We start from the raw sequence: 22,202 nt of genomic DNA, 5'->3' as shown, positions 1-22,202 counted from the left end.
AGCAGCACGCATCTGCCACCTGTCCCCAGTCAACTGTCACTGCAGTTGGATACAATAAAATAGGGGCTCGTGGTCATCAGGGTTTTCGGTGATGTGACAACAAGCACATTTCACAAGTGCCAATCAAGCATGTCTCTCACACAGGCCCCACCCTCACCCCTCTTCGCCCTATCTTCCTCCCTCAGCTACTCACCCAGAGATCAGAGGGAAATCAGTGAGTAGCACTGATTTTGAGGTTCAGCAGGGATTTAGTGTGGTTGCCTAATCACACTACTAGTAATGGGCTTATATCAATTAGCGGAATAGAATACCAACATGAAAAAGTTGGATAAAAATGTATAAAAATTATCTTTTTAAATATGTAAACAGCATGCAATATAGAACAGAAACCCTGTCAAATGGTACCATTTCATTGTTGCCACATTGCCTTATTGTGTTTAATTGAGTCATTGGCATCTTGTTATCATTTTTGTTTGAAGTTGGTTTGATTTAGCACATAATCCACTTTTGGGTAAATATAACTCTTTACAGCATGATCAAATGAATAGTAATAAAAAAAGTATATATATATATATATATATATATATATATATATATATATATATATATATATATATATGTATATATATATATATATGTATATATATATATATGTATATATATATATATATATATATATATATATATATATATATATATATACACACATACACACACACACAAACACATCCCTACATGTGCCAGCCTTGCTGCCCAGCTCAATCCATCATTACTACACTAAATCATCTCTCTGTCAATAACACCACTGCAAAATATTACAGTCATGTGGATACTGTTATTTTTAATGACATTCAGCAGTCCCCTCGGGCTGATGGAGTGAGCAAGAAATACAGAGAGAGAGAGAAAGAATGCATAGGTAGGCAATAACATTAGGCAGAAAAGTGCTTAGCAGCTTGAAAAGAGTCAAGAGTGAGTGAGCAGTGGAAGTGTTAAATACTTAAGGAAGACTGTTATCTCCATGATAGTTAATTGCTAGTTTGTTCAGTCAGAAACGTTCTATGAAAGATCTTTGAGATTCTGGAAAAACCTGGGAAAAGTTTCCATCAAACTGGTGAGTCCATCTCCATCAGCTGGATATAATTGTTCATTTAATATTAGAATAGGTTTTTGACATTCTCATTTATTACAAGAGCTCAATGCAACCTGAACTTCTGGATGTGTGTGTGTACTGATATCAATGTCACGCCTCCTCAATAACTCAGACAGGGCAGTGTGCTTATCTTTCTTTGACACTCAGATCAATCTTGCTTTTAATCCAGAACCCATTCGCAGTCTTTCTCACTTTAACTCCACACATCAAACACAAACATCACATCCCTCCTGTGAATGTGCGTGTCTGTGTCCAATCAAGTCAACGACACAGGGTGGGTGGCTGATCTTCCAGAATCTACATTATACACTTCATAGTAAGCAGTGCTGGGTGATGTTAAACACTCTTTATTTTCATAGATTTATAGTGTTAATAGATTGAAATGCTGAGAATATGTATAAATAAATAGTGAATTCAAATTCTATGTCTTTTTGGTTTCAAAATATGTATTACATTGTTTATTTTGTTACATAATTTTTTTAAAATATTATTTTTATGAGGGGGATATATTTATACACACACACACACACACACAAATTTAGATTTTTTATTTAGTAAGGATGATTAAAAAGTGAGTAAATACATTTGTTACAAAAGATTTCCATTTCAAAATGTTCTTTTAAACTTAATATTCTTTGTACGTATAGAGAAATAGCATAAAAAATTTAAATTAAATAAAAAAATAAAATAAAATAAAGGATTCCACCAAAATTAAGCATTAAAATAGTTTTAAATGTTCATAAGGAATGTTAGAATGATTTATCAAGGACCATGTGACGGTATCGTTTTGCATTATATACTGTATATATACACACATATATACACACACATATATATATATACACACAGACACACACACACATCTTAATAAATTAGGGTGTTGTGTAAAAAGTTCATTTCATTAATTCAACTCAAATTGTGAAACTCATGTATTAAATTCAGTGCACACAGACTGAAGTAGTTTAAGTCTTTGGTTCTTTTAATTGTGATGATTTTGGCTCACATTTAACTTAAACCCACCAATTCACTATCTGAACAAGTTGGAATACTTCATAAGATCAATAAAAAAAAAAAAATTAGTGAATTGTTGGCCTTCTGGAAAGTATGTTCATTTACTGTACATGTACTCAATACTTGGTAGGGGATTATTTTGCTTTAATTACTGCCTCAATTCAGTGTGGCATGGAGGTGATCAGTTTATGGCACGGTTGAGGTGGTATGGAAGCCCAGGTTTCTTTGACCGTGGCTTTCAGTTAATTCACATTTTGGTCTCTTATTTCTCATTTTCCTCTTGACAATACCCTATAGACTCTCTATGGGGTTCAGGTCTGGTGAGTTTGCGGTCCAGTCAAGCACGCCAACACCATGGGCATTTAAACAACTTTTGGCGCTTTTGGCAGTGTGGGCAGGTGCCAAATCCTGCTGGAAAATGAAATCAGCATCTTCAAAAAGCTGGTCAGTAGAAGGAACCATGAAGTGTTTAAAAATTTCTTGGTAAATGGGTGCAGTGACTTTGGTTTTCAAAAAACACAACGGAATAACACCAGCAGATGACATTGCACCCCAAATCATCACAGACTGTGGAAACTTAACACTGTACTTCAAGCAACTTGGGCTGTGAGCTTTTCCACCCTTTCTCCAGACTGTAGGTCCTTGGTTTCCAAATGAAATACAAAACTTGCTCTCATCTGAAAAGAGGACTTTGGACCAGTGGCAACAGTCCAGTTCTTCTTCTCTTTAGCCTAGGTAAGACACCACTGACATTTTCTGTGGCTTAACAAGAGGAATATGACAACTGTAGCCAAATTCATGGACACGTCTTGACTCCAGCCTCAGTCCATTCCTTGTGAAGTTGATTCAATTCTTGAATCGTTTTGCTTGACAATCTTCCTAAGGCTGCATTGCGGTTCTCTCGGTTGGTTGTGCATCTTTTTCTTCCCCTCAACTTTCTGTTAACATGCTTGGATACAGCACTCTGTGAACAGCCCGCTTCTTTGGCAATGAATTTTTGTGTCTTACCCTCCTTGTGAAGTGTGTAGATGATTGTCTTCTGGACGACTGTCAGATCAGCAGTCTTCCCCATGATTGTTTAGCCTAGTGAGACAAACTGAGAGACCATTTTGAAGGCTCAGGAAACATTTGCGGGTGTTTTGAGTTGATTAGATGACTGGCATGTCACCATATTCTAATTTGCTGAGATAGTGAATTGGTGGGTTTTTGTTAAATGTGAGCCAAAATCATCACAATTAAAAGAACCAAAAGACTTAAGACTACTTCAGTCTGTGTGCATTGAATTTATTTAATACACAAGTTTCAAAATTGGTGTTGAATTACTGAAATAAATGTATATAAATAAATATAAATAAACACACCTGTGTGTGTGTGTGTGGGGGGGGGGGGGTTGTGATGTATCAGGACACTACTATGTATAATGACATGGGTATGACACAGGTATTACAAGGAGAGGGTGACTTATGAGGACATAACCCATGTCCCCATTTTTCAAAACGCTTATGGGCCATACAGAATACGTTTTTTTTTGTGAAAGTAAAACTGCACAAAGTTTCCTGTGAGGGTTAGGTGTAGGGTTGGTGAAGGTTTGTACAGTATAAAAACCAATACGGCCATAGGATTTCTACAATTTTCACAAAAACAAACATATGTGTGTGTGTGTGTATATACAAATACACACATACATACATATATACACATAACTCTCTTATCTATCTATCTATAATCATTCAAATGTTTGAGGTCAGACAGATTTATTTATCTTTAAACTTAAAACTTGTCCAGGATATGATATCAACTCAAGACTGATTTTCTTTTCTTTCTTTGTGATAAAGAAAACAGCTCACACTGAGAGGGTTTGTTTGTAGAACAAAAGTCAGAATTTATTCTGTTGATCTGTACATTGAACAAGAGTACTCGGACTGCAGCACACACGCGCATACACACACATACACACACGACCGATGTTAACCAGGCAAAACCAGCTGTGCACAGGTGAGGAGTGCAACTGGTTCACATGGAAACATTTGATTTTGCTTTCCATTTTCTTTCTATCCTTGTTCTCTGTTTGAGTCCCTGTGGAGTCAGACTCAAGGTGCAGTGAGGCCAAGTTTAGCTGAAATTAAGCCAGGTTCAGCCTAAAAACTCAGTATGAATAAAAATTCTCCACTGAAAGTCCTTTTAGTCCAGGCTTGGGCTTGATCTGTGTGCAAGTAAAGCAGGCCTAACGTATGGGGAACAGGGACAGTTGTGAGAAGGAAGATCCCCCTGACAGCAGCCCTCAATGCTAAAATCAATGCTAACCAGTATGTGACCATATCAAATGAAAATAACCACAACCACCCACAAACGCAGTCCTGAAAGAGAGCATGTTCACAGTTATTTCATACAACATTGTCCATCAACGACTTTCCCCTAAAATATTGACATTATATATATATATATATATATATATATATATATATATATATATATATATATATATATATATATATATATGTAGGTTTCTAGGTATTTTTCAGCAGCAAGAATGAAGAGATGACAGACATAATAAAGACACAAAAAGAAAATGCAATACGATCAATTTCTGAAATAACTGTCTGGTCTTGAGGTCAGTTCATAAAGCCCAAGACATATTTGCTTCACATGACGTAGAACCATCAAAAACATCTTGACAGGAAAGTGTTCGCAAAAACAAAATCACTCAGTTTGCCTTCAGTTGGCATGTTACATGCTCTAAATGAATCAACTGTCTATATTAATATAAAATGTCACAGATACCCACGCCTGATTGTATTTTTGTGGACGGACGTATTTATGTTCCGCTGAGTGGCAGTCGCTTAACAAATCCCATATTTCCAAGACTGAACTGAAATGCAGATTGGAGACTTTGTTCCCAAACAGTTCTTAAAGACAACAACAAAGAATTTCTTTGGAAGGGAACCACTTTGGTAAGTTAAGAAAACCCTCTTCCGTTAACATACTGCAAAATATCATCACCACAAAAAGACAGACTACCATGTTAGCTGCACTGTATTTCTACAGTGGGATTGACTTTCACATTAACTGCTGAGGACCACATTGTGAGAGTCAACTGCCCAGTAATATTTAGGTAGATGGTTTGGATTATTAGGCTTCTTACTCCAGCATTAGGTTTGTATTGTACAATAAAGACAAGATTATATGGCCATGGCTAGATCCTGCGTGCACGGTTTTAAAAGTCTGTTGATTTGGAACAGAGTATGTGAGGTAATTTGTTAGAGAGGTATTGTCTTATTCGAAATATGAAAAACAAAATTTTACGCCATGCTGGACGCAATTCCTAAGATTTTATCTGATGCTTTATTTTTATCCCCCAAATCCTGCAGCTAAAAAAATGAACATTAACCAGTTTTATTCATGCAAAGCGGAACGGCCTCCAGAAAAAGTAGAAAAATTAGCACCATCTGAGGTACATAACACAGATTAGACCACCCATGCCTGCTGTAGCACCATCAATGGGATACAAATTTAATTACTGCAAGGAAACACTATCTACTGCCATGCAATATCTGAAATAAATCTATACCATACATATATATCTGAACAAGGTATGAGAGTGGCAAGACTGTCCTAGGAACACAGACGATGAGCAGCAATGAGGTAGGACTGTGACTCTACAAGCTTGTTTTCAGACTAAGAATAACCTGAACTTGTGTTTTATCAAAAATACATTTCTTTCACTAGTAGAGTTGAGAATATTGTTTGTTAAATAAGACTGACTCTGAGTAGGGTTCTTTATTGTAATTTTGATCATGAAAAAAGTGAAAGCGCAACAGGAAGTTGCTGTTCTTGCTATAGCGGAATACTGGGCAGTTTTTGGAATTGCTGCGGCATGTGGGCGGGTCCTCAGCATTTGATTGACAATCTCAGAATGTAGCTTAGTGAAGCAAAGCAATGCTTACTTTTTTTTTCTCCCCAAGAATGTCCGCGCACACTACTTTTTTGGCATCATAAAGAAAAAAAAGAAGAAAAAATTATAATTTCAATCTGAACAATATAGCTATATCCATTATCTAAAGCTTAATTCTCTTTTAATACAGAACAGAAAACAACATAATTCAGACAACAAAGATGTCGACAGCACAGCAACAACTCGTAAAATCGTCTTTTTTCAGTAAAAATATATTCTGGCTGTTTCTTTCCTGTTGGTTTAGCTTAGATAACTGTGGATAGCCTTAGCAGGGGCTTTTTTTTTTGTGCAAGTTCATACTTAAAATAAAACTGTCAAAGACTGTCCATTGCTGAGATTCCACTTTGGCTTATTTTCAACAGAACAACACAAACCCCCAACACTCAGACTGGACGAAACTCGTCTGACATGACATCTCTTGGACAACACACAGAGAACAACTCGGATGATATGTTGATCCCTCATGCGCTTTGCACCGGACTTGCCGTTTTCCACGGGCAGAGACCAGCTCAAAGCTAAGCACCGCTATTACATAGCCACTGAAAGCATAGGCACCAGCCTCACCACGGTCTCCCAGAAGAGATAAACAGCCTCCGCCAGGCTACACTTTTGTAGCCTTTTAGCCTATAAATACTGTACATGATTGTATTTAAAAGTCAGATTTTCCCTGATGGGATTCATGGGTTTGATCTCACAACTGTGGAAATGTTTAATTTTTAATTTTCCTCGGATCTCAACAGCTCCGTGCCCGAATTTAGTCTCTGAGCAGCTGCGAGGCACAAAAAAAAACAAAATAAAAAAACCAACCAAAGGGCAATACATAACGCTGTACTCTTTTTCAAGGCAACGAATCCAATAGTAAATCTCCACATCACAAGTATGACCACATGGACCAATGATAAAGTTTTGTTATCATTCACCCTCTGCACACCTAAAACCACCATTTTCCAGTATACCCACACAGTACGTACGCTCATTATGGAACATCAAATATTCAATAAGTGTGGCAATACATATCACACAATACAGGAAATATCTACAGAAAAAAAGAAGAGAAAGACATTCAGTGGAACAAAAGAATCCTTATTACAATCTGTCCTCTCCCGTAATTACCTTGACATATTGGAGGTACGTCGCTGTAAGAAAGAAAGGAATCGCTTTTACATGCTCGAGAGAATGAGAAACAAATGGCTGCTAAACTGCTAGTGAGTGGCAGAAAACTGATAGCTGATTCGTGTTTTCTTTTGAATGTCTTTTCACAAGCATTGTTAAATGTTTGTTGACTTCTTTTTTTTAAATTGGCTTGGGTAAATCACAACAAAGAAAACCAACACTGATGGAGTTTTATACTTTTTTTTTTCTCCTAAGGATTAAAGTGCTACGCTGTCAAAAATGGACAATGACTTCCTTGGAACAGAAAGGCGGGCGACGGCTGCCTCTCGACGGAAATGACTCCAAATGAAATGATAGCCCATAAGTGACTCACAGTGAGGTGAAATTTATAAACTGAAGTTCTTGAAGCATCGAGATACCTGCGGTAAAAAAAAAATCCATGATGGAATCAATTTAAGATATGGGTTTCTGTCATTAGAGATGATGTATTCGTGAAGAGCCCTGCAGTCTTTGAGAAATACGAGTACCCAGGATCTACGTTAATAGCGAAACGTCACATATACACTGTAAAAGTAGAAATGATAATAAACTATATATGAACCAGCAAGGATAAAGACAGAATTACAACACTGTCTGACTCGGATTTGAACCAGAAGCTTAGTGAGATAAGGTGCAGCCTGGGTGCAAATGACGAAAATGTTCAAAAACATGAGAATATATTCCAAGTATACACTGAAATGTTCTCCCCACTAATAAATGTACTTGATTAAAAAAAAAAAAAAAGAAAGGTAGGGAGGCTTTTGCGTGGCAGATCTGTGGTTAATTCACAGTAAGCGATATGGCATCACAGTCAAGAACCCACATCTGCAAGAGGGTCTTTATTTCTAAACTGTTTGTGATGAAAATAAAGATGGCAAAGGGAGACAAAGGACTAAAGTGTGGATGGCTCATTGAAAGTTGTCACGATATCTTATTTCTTCCCCTAATGAGTGCGCCCTCTACAGGTGGGCTGAAGCTGAGACCAGACGGATGAGGCTAATGTGTAACCCCCAAGCACTGCTGACAGTTTTACCCCAGATCCACACATGGTGCCAGGCATCTCTCCACACTCTACACCAAAGTGCAGTTAACGCAATATCAGCAGATATTACAATCACAGCTTGCTATAAAACGGAGAACACAGTTCCCAATGTTTGCCAGCTAGAAAAAGGCCCTGCAGCACAGCTCTGATTTCCACTTATCCTCCGTCCCAAGTGCAATTTACGGCTGGTAAAAGGTCTTAGGTGGTCTCCCTCTATGTAGACCCGATAATACAGAACTCCTGTCCCATGGCTAGTCCATACAGTACACTGAAAACTAATTGGATGTGCTCTTGTTGCTTACAAGAATCGTATTTGACATTTTATGTCATTTTTACTGGATTGTTGTTAACTCTGGTTCTTTTGTACACAACATCTCCAATAATAGGAATTTATGTATATTTTAAAATACAGCATTAAATACTTTCTTCAGAGTTGAATCAGACAAAGTGTATGTATAAAGCATATCTGAATTACTGATGCCATTTTCTTCAGGCTCCAAATTTTTATTCAACACATTCATGTTCATGCTATTCAAAAGGTCAGTAATTTTTTTTATTTTTTTTAGAAAAACACTTTTATTCAACAAAAACATTTTTATTTAAAATAAATGCAGATATTGTGAACTTTTTATTCCTCAATGAACCCTGAAAAAATGTATAACAGTTCACACAAAAATATTATAAATATTATAATTGTTTTCAATATTGTTAACAGTAGAAATTGTTTCTTGAGCAACCAAATCAGTATATTATTGATTTCTTAGGGATCATGTAACACTGAAGAATGGAGAAATTCAGCTCTGCCATCACAAGTAGAAATGACGTTTTAAAATTTAGTTTTTACTGCATGTTCTACAAAAAAAAAAAAAAAAAAAATTCTTACTGACTCCAAACTTTTGAACAGTAGTATAAATGTCATGAACACTTCAAAACCACAGGACTTTCCCAACAGGACTTGAAGGCATAGCCTAAAGCAAACATAAGGTGTCTACTGAAGACTGTAAAAAGTCTCAATTTAACCTTTAAGAGCAATTGATTCACCTTTTTGTTGCTCACCTCCAAAGAAACACTGCCAATTCATCTTCCAGGAAAACGGTTTAGCACCACTGACTACATGTGACCTTTCCACCCCTAACAACCATCAAGAACAGACCATCAGTAGTCATCTCAGGAAAGCAATTAACAGGAGCAATTAGGCCTAGATTGATTAATTAAATCAATCGTTCATTAAGACGGCGCAGGGTGTGACCCTGTTTAAAGTGCAACTCTTTATGTTAAGTACCTTTAGCATATGGTCCCTGTGAAGTGATCTACCTACCCCCCCTAAAGACTCGACGCTAAGCCAGCATTTATGACACCTTGCAAACATCCTCCTGAAACAAGACTTTTTCAGAAGGGAAACCTCTTTAGTACATTAGGACATGTTCTGACACAGAACACAAGCTGATGTGCCAAACACATTTTTCTCGCACACGATTTAAAGGATCGCTCCTGTCTATCAGGCATTAATATCCAACCCACCCCGAGATCCCCTCATTAAAGCTTACAAAAACCCACCCCACTGACTCAAAGAATGCACATCAGCATGCCAAGGCAGTGCGGAGAGAGGTAAAACTGTCAGACAGGCTGTGAAACAGGGTTTACGAGAGTAAAAGACAGAGAGGTCTGGGGAGGGCATCAGTGGAAATCTCAATTGGCAGCGCCGGTGATTACGGGCACCTTGTTCACCAGAAGTCCTTGAGGAGTAGAATGAGCTATGGTGACAACTTCATCGCCCCCTACAGACCGTCATAGGGGAAGTTCTCCATCTTCACCGTCTGCTGGATGAGAAGCTTGGACTCTCGTCGCTCCTCGTTTTTGATAGATTTGTTGATATCCATGATCTTTTCGCAGATGTATTTGTTCACTTTGGATAATCGCTGGGTGATCTCCGCGCTGTCAGCAGTTTCTTGAGACACACGATCATACAGACACTCTGGAACGAAATATTAGACAAGAAATTAGCAAAGTTTATTTTTATTTTTTTTTAATTATTCCATCTTAGTTTTCCTTCTAATTATTTTTTTTTCAACTTATTTAAAAACCAGAAATAGAAATTGAAATAGTTTTGGAAGCTAAAATTGGTTCATCAATAACAATTCTCCAAATTATAAAACGTCTATTAGCAAAACCAAAAATATAACCCCAACCTAATCTTTAATTTAATTTTAATAGTAAATCTTTTAAAGTTAGTGTGTCTACCTCTAACAATTTTGAGCTTGCTCGGTGAGAGCGGTGGTTTGGGCAGGGCATCTTTCTTCTTCTTCGTAGCGACGCCAGTCACACTGCGGTTCTTCAGGGTTTCCGTGCCCCAGATCATCACCGCCAGGTTTTTGGTGAATTTCGAGTCTCCCTGTGTCCGCTGTAGCTGGTGCCACTTCTCCTCCTCCACCCAAATCCCTCCACCCAAGTGCACCTGCAGGTGACACACTCTTCTTCAAATATACACACTATCACAGACAAGATTTTGCTTTGTGTTTGAGACAATGTAGCTCTCCCTTCACAATGAACAAAACAGCTGTTTATGGAGGATGAAATGCAACATTCCTCACACGCTCCTCCCAGTGTCTCTTCCACTATTACAAACATGTGTGATTATTTTTTAAATGTATGTAAATATCTGTTATCTCAATGCCTTTATCAAGGTAATACTAAATAATAAAAAAAACAAATACATTTTCAAAACTTTTGACCAATGAAAATCCATGACCTTTTATAGATGCTTGCAAACCAAGTTTTACTCAAGAGCAATAATTAGCTTATGAAATATTTTATCACAAAGCATAACTAGAAAATATATACCCATAAAAATAAAAATAAAATTGATAAATGATCCATGACTGCAGGAACCCTGTCCAGAGAAAGTTCTGGTGTTTTGTGGTATGCAACAGCACTTAAACCCTGCCGCATACCTTATAAAACCTAGGTACCGAAAACCACATATGAGAGATGCATCACACATAAATTCAGTGGTGAGGTGTCTGGGTTCATTAAATGCAGTAATGTGTTTTGACAGATGCCAGACGAGAGTGTTGACTTTTAAGCCACACTGTGGAGGACACAGCCCAACAAGCCATCAGGTGGATTGATGGGCAGCCGGTGAGTAACAGCTGAGGTATTGTGCCTTCTGCTTTGTCACCCTAAGCAGTCTTCAGGCTCCAATCCAGCAGCTTTTCCCCAATGCATCTAATGTGCTTTAGGCCCTGGTCCAGCAGACAAGCTTTTCACTGCTCTTAACTTAGAGGAGATTTGCTTTTCTACCACTACCTGTCACTCAGGGCAATTCCTGTGGTACAAATAATTAATGCCGGATATGTGTGCGGTATGTGAATGTGTAAGGGCCTTATTTGCTTTTGTTCTTCACGCTCGAACTGAGAACCCTTTCAGCATGTAACACAAATTCCCCCCCTGTCATGCAAGGCAGGCGGAGGAACGCAAAACGTGGACCCGATGTCTGCTAACAGGGTTTAAAATCACAGCAAGCATTCTGGTTAAAAGGCCCTTTGAGACAGATGGGGAGGAAGGTTGGAGAAGGGATTTCGCTAGTCAATTAGACAGACCAAACCACTGCACAAACATTTAAAAGAAACACTGAATTGCACGGAGCGAGGAGCATCCGAACCACTGAACTGTCTTGTTTGTACAACAGCTGAAAAGAGTTGCTGGAATACCGTCTTGTTTTGAACTAATGACCCAAGTCAAGTCCCTTTTCTTTCATGATAGCCGTGAATGATGCTTGGATCCATCGAGTAAATATCAACAATAACCATAACTTTGGAAGGTCTCATGTCAATTGACATGCCGTTATTTAATAAATAAATACAATAAGGTGTAAGTTTATATATATACATATAATAAAGCTCGAAAGTTTTGAGGTCAGTAAGATGTTGAAAACAGCTGTGCTGCGTAACATGGCGAAAATGTGATCACTTTTTTTCTCTTTAATTAATGGAGAAATTAACAAAACAGCAAATATTTGCAAGAGACATCTTTTGTAAGACTTCTTCAAAATCTTAACGGTCACATCTTTGGTGAATAGAAGTATTCACTTCATTCATAAACAACTAAAAACCTACTGACAGCAAACTTTTAAATGGTAGTGTATATATATATATATATATATATATATATATATATATATTTTAAATATGTGGTGACTGATGGGCTACTTTTCTAATAAAAAGGCTAGAATAAAGTGAGATTGGGCATAATGACTTTCTGCGATGTTTAAAACTTTAAATTGAAAAGACACACACACACACACACACACACAGGATTACATACTTTTCCATCATTGAAGGTATAGACGGTTCTCGGGGATGGGGAGTGGGTGGAGCTAGTGTTGGCTTCCTCTTGACACACCTCCTGTGGTTCACTGATCGGCTCTACCACCTCTGCTTTGATTGTCTGTGTGCCATTGTCGTGCATCGGCTCTGTATGAAGCAAAGCAAAACACTGCTCATCGTTCAGTGAAGCACAATTAAACAGAAGAAAGATGAGTGTTATCCTGAGAAAGTGTTGACAGCGAATGTTCCCCTCTCTCTAATGACAGTCTTGAAACTAGTCCAGCGTGGCCCGCAGTAAGTCCTGGCCCGCTCCCTTTGGAGCGCTGCCTGAAACATGGCTCTCCCGTGCCTCAAGACAACCAGGTCATTTTAGCTCAGTAAGCTGGCTTGGTGGCTGGCCGCACTAAGCTCTAATGTATCTGTTGAGTTTTAATAACGGTCAGTGAACTGCATGTCTGACCCTAAAGAACCCTGGCTGGTCTAATCTTCAGGCTGCTCCACCAGCTCACTCCAGACCACAGTCTGTTTCGCCCCCCCCCAACACACACAGGCACAGCAGCTGGCCGGGACGCTGGCCTGAGTGCTCTGAACACTATGTCCTCTTTAAGAAGCCTGTACTGTAGTCTTCATCTGAGTGGTTTATCAGTCCCTGCAGCTCAGAACTATGTGGAAAATGTAACGCTAACATCAAAATCATTAAACTATCAGGGTTGCCAATTTAACATGCTAATTTAGTACAATTATTTATAGCGATGCTTAATTTTTTTTCGGCCAAAGAAAGTCTTGTAGATTGCAAAATGGATTGTTGTGGACTGCAGGAGGATAGACATATATTTAATAATATTAAATGACAATATAATGTATTGACTAAAGTCACTTTTTGTAAAGTCTATTCAACATTTTCATCCGCAATGATATAATGACTATGAATTATCTTCATTTGGAGGTTATCCTCAGCCAATATTGATGCATGCGATTAATTTGATTAATTAATACCATAATTACATTACATAATTAATTACTTGATATGCAGATTATTAAGAAAGTACTTGCTATGCTAAATAATTATCAAATTAATCAAATGATGAACATTTTAATTGACTGACAGCCAATTACACAAGTGCACATTTAAATTGCTGTCTGAAGATGTAGTTAGTCCTTTTATTGGACACTAAATACGTCACTCACTACAGCTGACCAGCCATTGCTGCTTTTGTCATAAGTGTAAAAACAGCTCTATGAAGCCTTAAAAAATGCTAACCAGCAAAACTGCATTTTAAAGCAAGCATTTTAAAACGGATAGCTGTGACGTTAAATTCTAATTGGAAGAGCCATGGTTGAAGCAGTTAAAAACAAGTCTGATATTAATCAGAAAATCAATGTCAAGACCTGTTCAGTATGAATTTACAATGCAGATGCATTTAAAGAGTTTAGGTTAAAACCCTGAACTTCTATTATTCAGAGAACAATCACAATTCTGAATCAGATCTGAATCGATCTGTTCAATGATTTCGGTGCAAATATTTTACATTTTTACGTCTCGTTGGGTCAGCATTGGTGTGAACAGTTAGTTTGCCGAGTCTGCTGGTATGTATGATTCATGCAAATCTCACCGCTGCCAAGCCTCATGAGCAGGACGTCCTGCAGGCGTCGATTGAAATCTCGCAGCTCCTTGACTTCGGTCAGCAGACTGCCATACTCCTTGAGCTTCTTGGCCTGCTGCAGCAGCTGCCTGCGTGTGCGCTCCAGTTCCTGCTGCAGGCGTCTCATTTCCTCTTCCTGCTGCCTGTAGCTGTGCACCAGCTCCTCGTATAGGACACGAGGCACCACGGCCTCGTCCTGCTCTTCCTCTTCCTCTGTTGTGAGTCTGTCCAGCTCCTCTCCCTCAGTGCACGAGTTGACAGCGTTCCTCTCCAGCCGTGCCACCACTGCAGCCAGGCTTTTTGAGGAGTTGGAACTCGCCCGCTGCTGTTCCTGTGACTGGACCTGCATCACAACATTGAGCATCTTGACCAGTGTAAATTGCGTACAAGGAAATAATAATAATATATAATTTATTTTTTGGCTATCTACCTTTCTCCAGAGTAGGGCTGTGCAAAAAATCGAATGCGATTTTCATGCACATCTCATCAGTAAAGACGCTTCTTTAATTAGAAGTATATCCCCAGCACGTGCGTTCAGATCAGGGTTGCCAGGTTTTCACAACAAATCCTGCCCAGTTGATTCTTAAAACTAGTCCAAAACTAGCCCAATCGTGCTTCCAGGAGGTTCCCCGATAAAAATTGCTTCCCGGGGTTAAAATATACATTTTTGGAATGGTTGCCTTGGTAAAATTCGCATTTTAGGGGCTAAATATCACGTTTTTGGTATGGGGTTGCTTCAAACCGCGGACATGAAAAACAATCGCAGACTTGGCAACACTGGTTCAGGTGGAGCGGCAGTTACTACACAGAGCCGTAGTCTACCGACAACTAACAAAAAACTGTTTTCAAAATCGACAAGTAATCACCTGCGATTTTAATATCGATTTTGTGTAGATTGTCAGTGAATTACGGCTCGGTGTAGTAAATGCCAACCAGTGTTGCCAAGTCTGTGGTTGTTTTTCATGTCCGCGGGTCAAAGCGACACCAATACAAATAATGTGATATTTAGCCCCTAAAATGCGAATGTTACCAAGGCAACCCTGCTAAAAACGTATATTTTAACCCCGGGAAGCAATTTTTATCAGGAAACCTCCTGGATGTGCGATTGGGCTAGTTTTGGACTAGTTTTAAGAAGCAACTGGGCAGGATTTGTTGTGAAAACCTGGCAACCCTGATCCGAACGCACGTGCTGGAGATATCCTCTAATTACAGGAGCGTCTTTACTGATGAGATGTGCATGAAAATCGCATTCGATTTTTTGCACAGCCCTACTCCAGAGTTAAGATTTAACTCCCACACCTAATGAGAAGCTTTCAGTTCACAAAATACACCAAAGGTAGTCACACTAGATTTTAAAGAACTCATTTCATGATTAATCTTCTGACAGCTTCTCACAAAGCTTGTAGCTTATAATTTTATTTTTTCTATGTGTGTGCATATACTGTATCTCTTTTTAACTGTATTGCAATAGATTATAAATAAAAAAAACAACAACAAAAAATCTACTCCACTTTCCCCACTGTAAAATACTCATTAAAATTTGTAATATTAAGTAACAAGGTCAAACTTTAAAGCTTAGATCAAATCTGTTTCTAACCAAATTTGTAGGGCAGAGTTCAAAAAACTTGAACTTTAATACACAAAATCCTACTCATATGCTTACATTCACATGGGTATGAATGGAGGAACACAACGTCTAGTGTGACTTTCCTTTTATAGCATGGTTGGAATAAAACTGTTGGAATAAAAGAGAACTTGAAAAGCTGGACTACTGTATAATAATCAAACAGTTTCAATACACACAGAAACTGATTTAATTGTATAAAATTAAAACTAGCCTAGTTTAATTTAAAAACTAATAAAACTATCACTGATAACAACAACAACAACAAAAAATCACTTACTGGACAAAACATTGCTAAATCTTTACTATTTAATATCACTGTAAGAAAGCTAAACTGGCTCATGGAAATTCAGTTCAGAACTGGCTCATTTATTCTGTGACATACTATACACCAACTCAGTTTATATTAAAAACCAAGTTCACACTAAGTTATTAAGGAACACACAAAGCTGGGTTGTAAACTTAATGGACTGCACCATTAAGACGACATGGCAATGATGTGCGAAACACATGGCCTTTTTAGTATCTTGCTAAATCTGTCAAACTAAACTGAAACATCTGAAATATCAGGACTGATTCCCTAAGTGTCAACACATGTTCTAGTATTCTGTCTTGTTTTGCTCGAGGAATAAAATACACTCTTAATATCAGTAGAAAATCCCTGTTGAGCCATAGCTGATCTGTTCACATGTTCCCCATCTACAAATCCAGACCAGTAACGGAAAGCCTGCAAATGTCTTACAGTCTTCCAAATCTTAAATATTTTCTTAAAAACCTATATACCAACCTTTTTATGTCTAAGGGGCACTCTCTCCTCACCAAAATGATTCTCCACTGTGTTCCTGTTCGACATCTTGGGTATTTTCATCTTCTTTTGCATAATACTGTGCTCAAATTCCTCAATGCTTTCTAAAAAAAAAGAGGACGGGAAACAAGTCAGAGATGCAAATAATATTTCATCTCTTTGCTCTGAAATGATACGGTTTAAAACAAGGACACATCAGCAAGAGAACATTTTATGAGTTTGGTGGATAAGTTTCTCAGTAACCTTGTAATGACACAGATGACTAGCTATTGTTGCAATAAACTATTAATGGAGCGTTTAACTTTGCAATGCGACGTTGATGGCACAGCATCAATATGATTTTGACAGGCGGGGTCGTCACAGCTGTCAATGTGTGATGCAGTGTCAAGTAAGCAAGGCCACTTCGACAAGACAGACCTGTATGTGCCTACCTAACCCCTTATCATGTCAAGTGGAAAATGTTCTCAATCATCATTTTAAGATCTTGAATGTTAACCAGGTATTAAAAGTTTTACACTGGTCACCATTGAGAGATGAGCGTCAAGGTCGGCCACAACAGATTGCAGACAGCTTAAGTTCAAGCAAACTGATTTAAAAGCTGTACAGGACTCCAGACCTGTGTCCCTAACAAGATCAGGCCTGCAAGGCCAAGTTGAGCAACACATGTAGATATGTCTAAATAGTCCAGGTTGAAGAGTGGCAGGAGTGAAAGTGGCTGGATGTTTTCATAACTTGAGCTGAAGCAGGAAGTGTCACGTGATAACAGATGTGCAACCAGCACTGATTTAAACCACACATAACTCTCTGACAAAATTATGCTGGTTGTAATTTACCAGTACAATATGCTGGCGTAAGGTTTCAAGCAAATTGAAGGGCGTAAAAATAAAAACGAAACAAAATAAGCCTTACCTGATGACAGTAACCTAGCTGATTGAGCTAAAATCAACAATCAGTTAAAATTCTGAAATTTCTAGTTATCATATCTGTTTTTCCGTATCTTTATCGGTTGAGAAAGCCTGTTAGTGTTACAATGATTTTATCCGCTATTTAGCTTTTATGAACCGCCGATTAATGATGGAAGCATTAGCAGCAAGCTAACAATCGCTTAGCATCCTGAACCTCTCTCTGCATTAAAACTCTCTTTAATTTAGTTTCTGCTTTCACGAACTTATTCAGACGTTTTCGACACGCAGTTCCTTTAGTTTATATTCAGTCTGCTATGCTTGTCAAGCACAGACAGTACCTCATGCCACAACCATGATGTGCTAAAAACACCAGAGCAATCAAGTCATCAAATCTGACATTTCTCCGGTTATATCCATTTCACACCAAAACACTCAAATTATATAGTTAATCTTCTCTTAACACATGCGTGTTAAAGCATGTTCATGTAGGTCATATCATATTAAAATAATATTTTGTATAACTTTCATATTACGCAATAAATATAATGCTTCACTTAAATGTTTCATGCACACTAAGTATAAAAATATGATTTACATCGAAGTTGCATGATTCGTTAAGCTTTTATATACTGTAGCATGCGTGTTACTGTTATTTATGAAGGTTATTGTTATAGTTGATGAGAAGAGAAGCGCAGAACTCACCTGCCAGGGCTAGGATGTGTGCTTTGGCAGGCTGGCCTGCGCCTCTCAGCACCACATACACCTTCTGATCATCAAAATCTCTTTTGTGCACAGGCTGGAAATCTTTCACGTCTGACACAGATAACGCGTAGCACATGTCGTCCTCCAAGAAACGCACGAAAGCGTACATTATTTTTGCTCTTTGGTCCCTGCTCTTTGGGATAGGGCTTGACAGTTTCCCTCAAAAAAAAAAAAAAAAAAAAAAAAAAAAGATATTAAAAAACACATATAAACACACAGAGAGGGGAGACAGTGGGGAAGCATCTGCGATCGACTGCTTCTGTCTGGCTGGTGCGTATCACTTGAGGAAATGCAGAGCATGTCTTCACAGACTGAACTAATCAAAACTGATGCGACGATAGGTTTATTTTGGGGTTAATAATGTCGTTTGACATTAGTTACAATAAATAAACAAACAGACAATAGTGATAATAATAATGATAATAACCATTGCAGTGATAATATAGTATAAAACAAGATAGTATAATAATAGTAGTAATAATAATAATAATAATAATAATAATAATAATAATAATAATAATAATAATAATAATATGGTTTTTACTGGAAAGTCCAACTTGTATCTTCACTAGACAGGTTACAGCAACACACAGGTGAGAAAAAGGCAACTGACTTTTAAAAGAAATCACTTCTTACTTATAACAGGAAAATTCAGAAATCAATTCAAAGTTGTATCTGAACCATTTATCTCAAGGCTCCTTCATTTTTAAAATTGATAATTATGTATAATAAAACTTTTAAGTATTTGTTTTATCATTTGACCGCAATAGTATCTATAGAAATATAAGACACAAAAGTTTCTTATAGAAATTTTATGATATATGCTATCTTGAAAAATAAAACTGTCTTTTTCATACTTTTTTTTACATTTCTGGGAACTTGAAAATATGTTTTATTGGGGTCTATTAAAAATTAAATAAAAGTTTAAGCCTTGTGCACTCTTCATTTGGGAGTCACGCTCATGGCCTTAGCGGTCAAAGATGGCAGGACACCTGAAATGTAACTTCAGTAAAATCAATCAAAAGTATTTTGAGAGAATTTTATGGTACTAATGACTATTTCTGCAATAATTATGATGCATTTTTCAACATTTTCAAAATATTTTTACATTAATTTTTAAATTAATACAGTACTTCAGATTAAAATAGAGACTAGGCCTTTAAAATCAAGTTTTTGAAGCCAGAATAGCATATATAAATATAAATATATATATATATATATATATATATATATATATATATATATATATATATATATATATATATATATATATATATATATATTAGGGGTGTAACGGTACATGTATTTGTACCGGACCGTTTCGGTACAGGGCTTTCCGTACGGTGCACGTGTGTACCGAATGACCGAATGCAATATTTTGTGTACAGAACATAGGTACATTTTTGTGTTTCCACACCAACATATTAAGTGGCGGAAGTCTCCGCGTTCAGCGCAAATCCCGCCCTGCAGCTGATTCTAAGGCCGGCGACACACTGGATGCGTGGCGCAAGCGTCTCAGCTGTGTGGCGTGTGCGTTTTTAACTCGCCTTCCATGTTAACAGGTTAGAGCTTGCAGACTGCCTGCGTGAGATGGAAAACGCGTTCATACTAGAAATAGAACTGGCGCCTATTTTTCAATAGGAAAATGTGTTTATATGTCATTTTGTACACAAATACATATTACCGTATTTTTTGGACTATAAGTCACACCTGAGTATAAGTTGCATCAGTCCAAAAATATGTCATGATGAGGAAAAAAACATATATAAGTTGCACTGGACTATAAGTCGCATTTATTTAGAACCAAGCACCAAGAGAAAACATTACCATCTACAGCTGCGAGAGGGCGCTTTGTCTTCAGTGTAGAGTACAGGAGTACTGAGCAGCATAGAGCGCACTCTGGCGGCTGGAGATGGTAATGTTTTATATTGGTTCATTTCTCAAATTGTCAAACGTCAAATTAATTTTTATAAATAAGTTGCACCTGACTATAAGTCGCAGGACCAGCCAAACTATGAAAAAAAGTGTGACTTATAGTCCGGAAAATACGGTCACCAATAATGAAATCTGAGGGATTGGTAATGCTGCACTGTAATCATAGTTATTTATATTTTTCATTATATTTTATTATATGATATTGGTTTGAGTATTGAGTATTTTATTAAGTGGAGAACTTTGCAGCAGTATTTTATTTCTTATTCTTTTTTTATTTTCTATATATTTTATTAAAAATTATGTAAAAAAAAAAGAAAGAAACAAATTGTTAAAAAAAGGTTTATAGTAATAAACAACCTGCAGTTTAATATTTGCATTTCTTTCCCTTACTGTACCGAAAATGAACCGAACTGTGACTTTAAAATCGAGGTACGTACTACCGAACCATGATTTTTGCGTATATATATATATATATATATATATATATATATATATATATATATAATTCTGTAGTGTCTGGGAGTGTGTGTAAGTAAGTGTGTGTAAGACAAAGTTTCTGTTTTACTCTCATGATGTTTTAGAGTGTAACCCCTTCCTTGCTGTCCACTTTTTACTGCGTTGTAGTTGAATTATTTTACATAGCTTCAGTGTTACAGTTCATAGGTGTGTGTGTGTGTGTGTGCGTGTGTACAAGTGTTTGTCCGCACATGTGTGAGTTGGTGTGTTGATTTTGCACTGTTTTAGAGTTTCGCTCCATTGCTGTGCACATTTTTTTCTGCATTGTGGGGGATTTGTAGATTGTACACAAAATTGTAAACTGGCTAAAAAAAAGTATTTTAGTTTTATTCCCATTCATTTTCAATGGTCGGTCATTTTTGAGTGTGACTATTTTTTTTTTTACGACCACATAACTTTTTCGAATCATGGCCTAAATTCACATACCAAGTGGTATATAAGTCACCAAGTTCCATACTATTCCGTTAAGGCTAAAATTTTTAACAATTCAAAATGTAAAATTCTCCAGTCAGAAGTGACAAATTAATTATGTATTAATGCATTAATTATGCATGGCGCACACAGTTAAAATTGTTTTGCCATTTATTTGCTCTTAAAGTATCATTTCTAAAAATTATTGAAAAAATAAAATTATTAGGGGCAAAAGGAAAGAGGCAATGCAAAGGAGGGGATAAGAAAAAATATCTATATAGAGATAAAAATCACAAGTTAACAACTGTTTATTAGCCTGTGATGTTTATGTAATATTTTGAAATAGCCTTTTTAGAACATCTTAACTGGCAACACTGCTTGAGTTACCTGCTTATTTAATTTGACTTTATTTTCTTTAAAATAAATTTAAGTTTCTGTCACGTTGTTTTAATATCAGTTACATTACTGCTTGCTTTTAATTCACCAAAAAGTGTCTAAATGTCTTTTGAAAAAGACCATGACTAGGACTATAATCTAGCATTCAATGAAATAATTCAGTTTAAGTATGTCATTTTCCACTGTATGCACAAAACTGAAATGAAAGGTATGGGTATGCTAATTAGATTAACTAGCTGGCTAAAATGTACAAATAAATTGCAAAATGTAGCACTTATTTTGTTGCCTTTGTTATTTTAGGCATATTTGTAATAAGTAGCTTATGTCTGGTTTCTTCAATAGGCTATTTTAACAGATTCACTCATAAAATAACATTTTATACTTAAGCTGCTGTGATGTTCATTCACATTGTTTCTACGAGTATTGGCAGTGATAAATCTAGAAACAATGTGAATTAACACCACAACAGCTTAAACAGTTGCCAATACTGCCAATACTTTTGGCCACAACTGTATTTAGTATCACAATTTCTTTACTTCTTATGTTAATAATACTTATGTTATATTATACTTA

General features: G+C 37.0%; 1 protein-coding gene and 1 pseudogene across 1 annotated transcript; both read right to left on the bottom strand.

The window, feature by feature from the left end:
* Positions 1 to 22,202, bottom strand: part of LOC113075604 (cytosolic carboxypeptidase 6-like) — a 186,846-nt pseudogene that overhangs the window by 60,191 nt on the left and 104,453 nt on the right.
* On the bottom strand, positions 4,662 to 18,480 carry LOC113075601 (BEN domain-containing protein 5-like). The gene is made up of 6 exons (XM_026248287.1): positions 18,312 to 18,480; positions 16,687 to 16,808; positions 14,246 to 14,618; positions 12,631 to 12,779; positions 10,549 to 10,762; positions 4,662 to 10,282 (listed from the first exon to the last, which is right to left on the bottom strand). Exons 1-6 carry the CDS (start codon positions 18,478 to 18,480, stop codon positions 10,086 to 10,088), a joined length of 1,224 nt encoding a protein of 407 aa, XP_026104072.1. The 3' UTR covers positions 4,662 to 10,085.

The sequence above is a fragment of the Carassius auratus genome, unplaced genomic scaffold (assembly GCF_003368295.1).
Source record: "Carassius auratus strain Wakin unplaced genomic scaffold, ASM336829v1 scaf_tig00017243, whole genome shotgun sequence".
NCBI classification, from domain to species: domain Eukaryota; kingdom Metazoa; phylum Chordata; class Actinopteri; order Cypriniformes; family Cyprinidae; genus Carassius; species Carassius auratus.
This window is presented reverse-complemented; position numbering and strand designations above follow the sequence as displayed.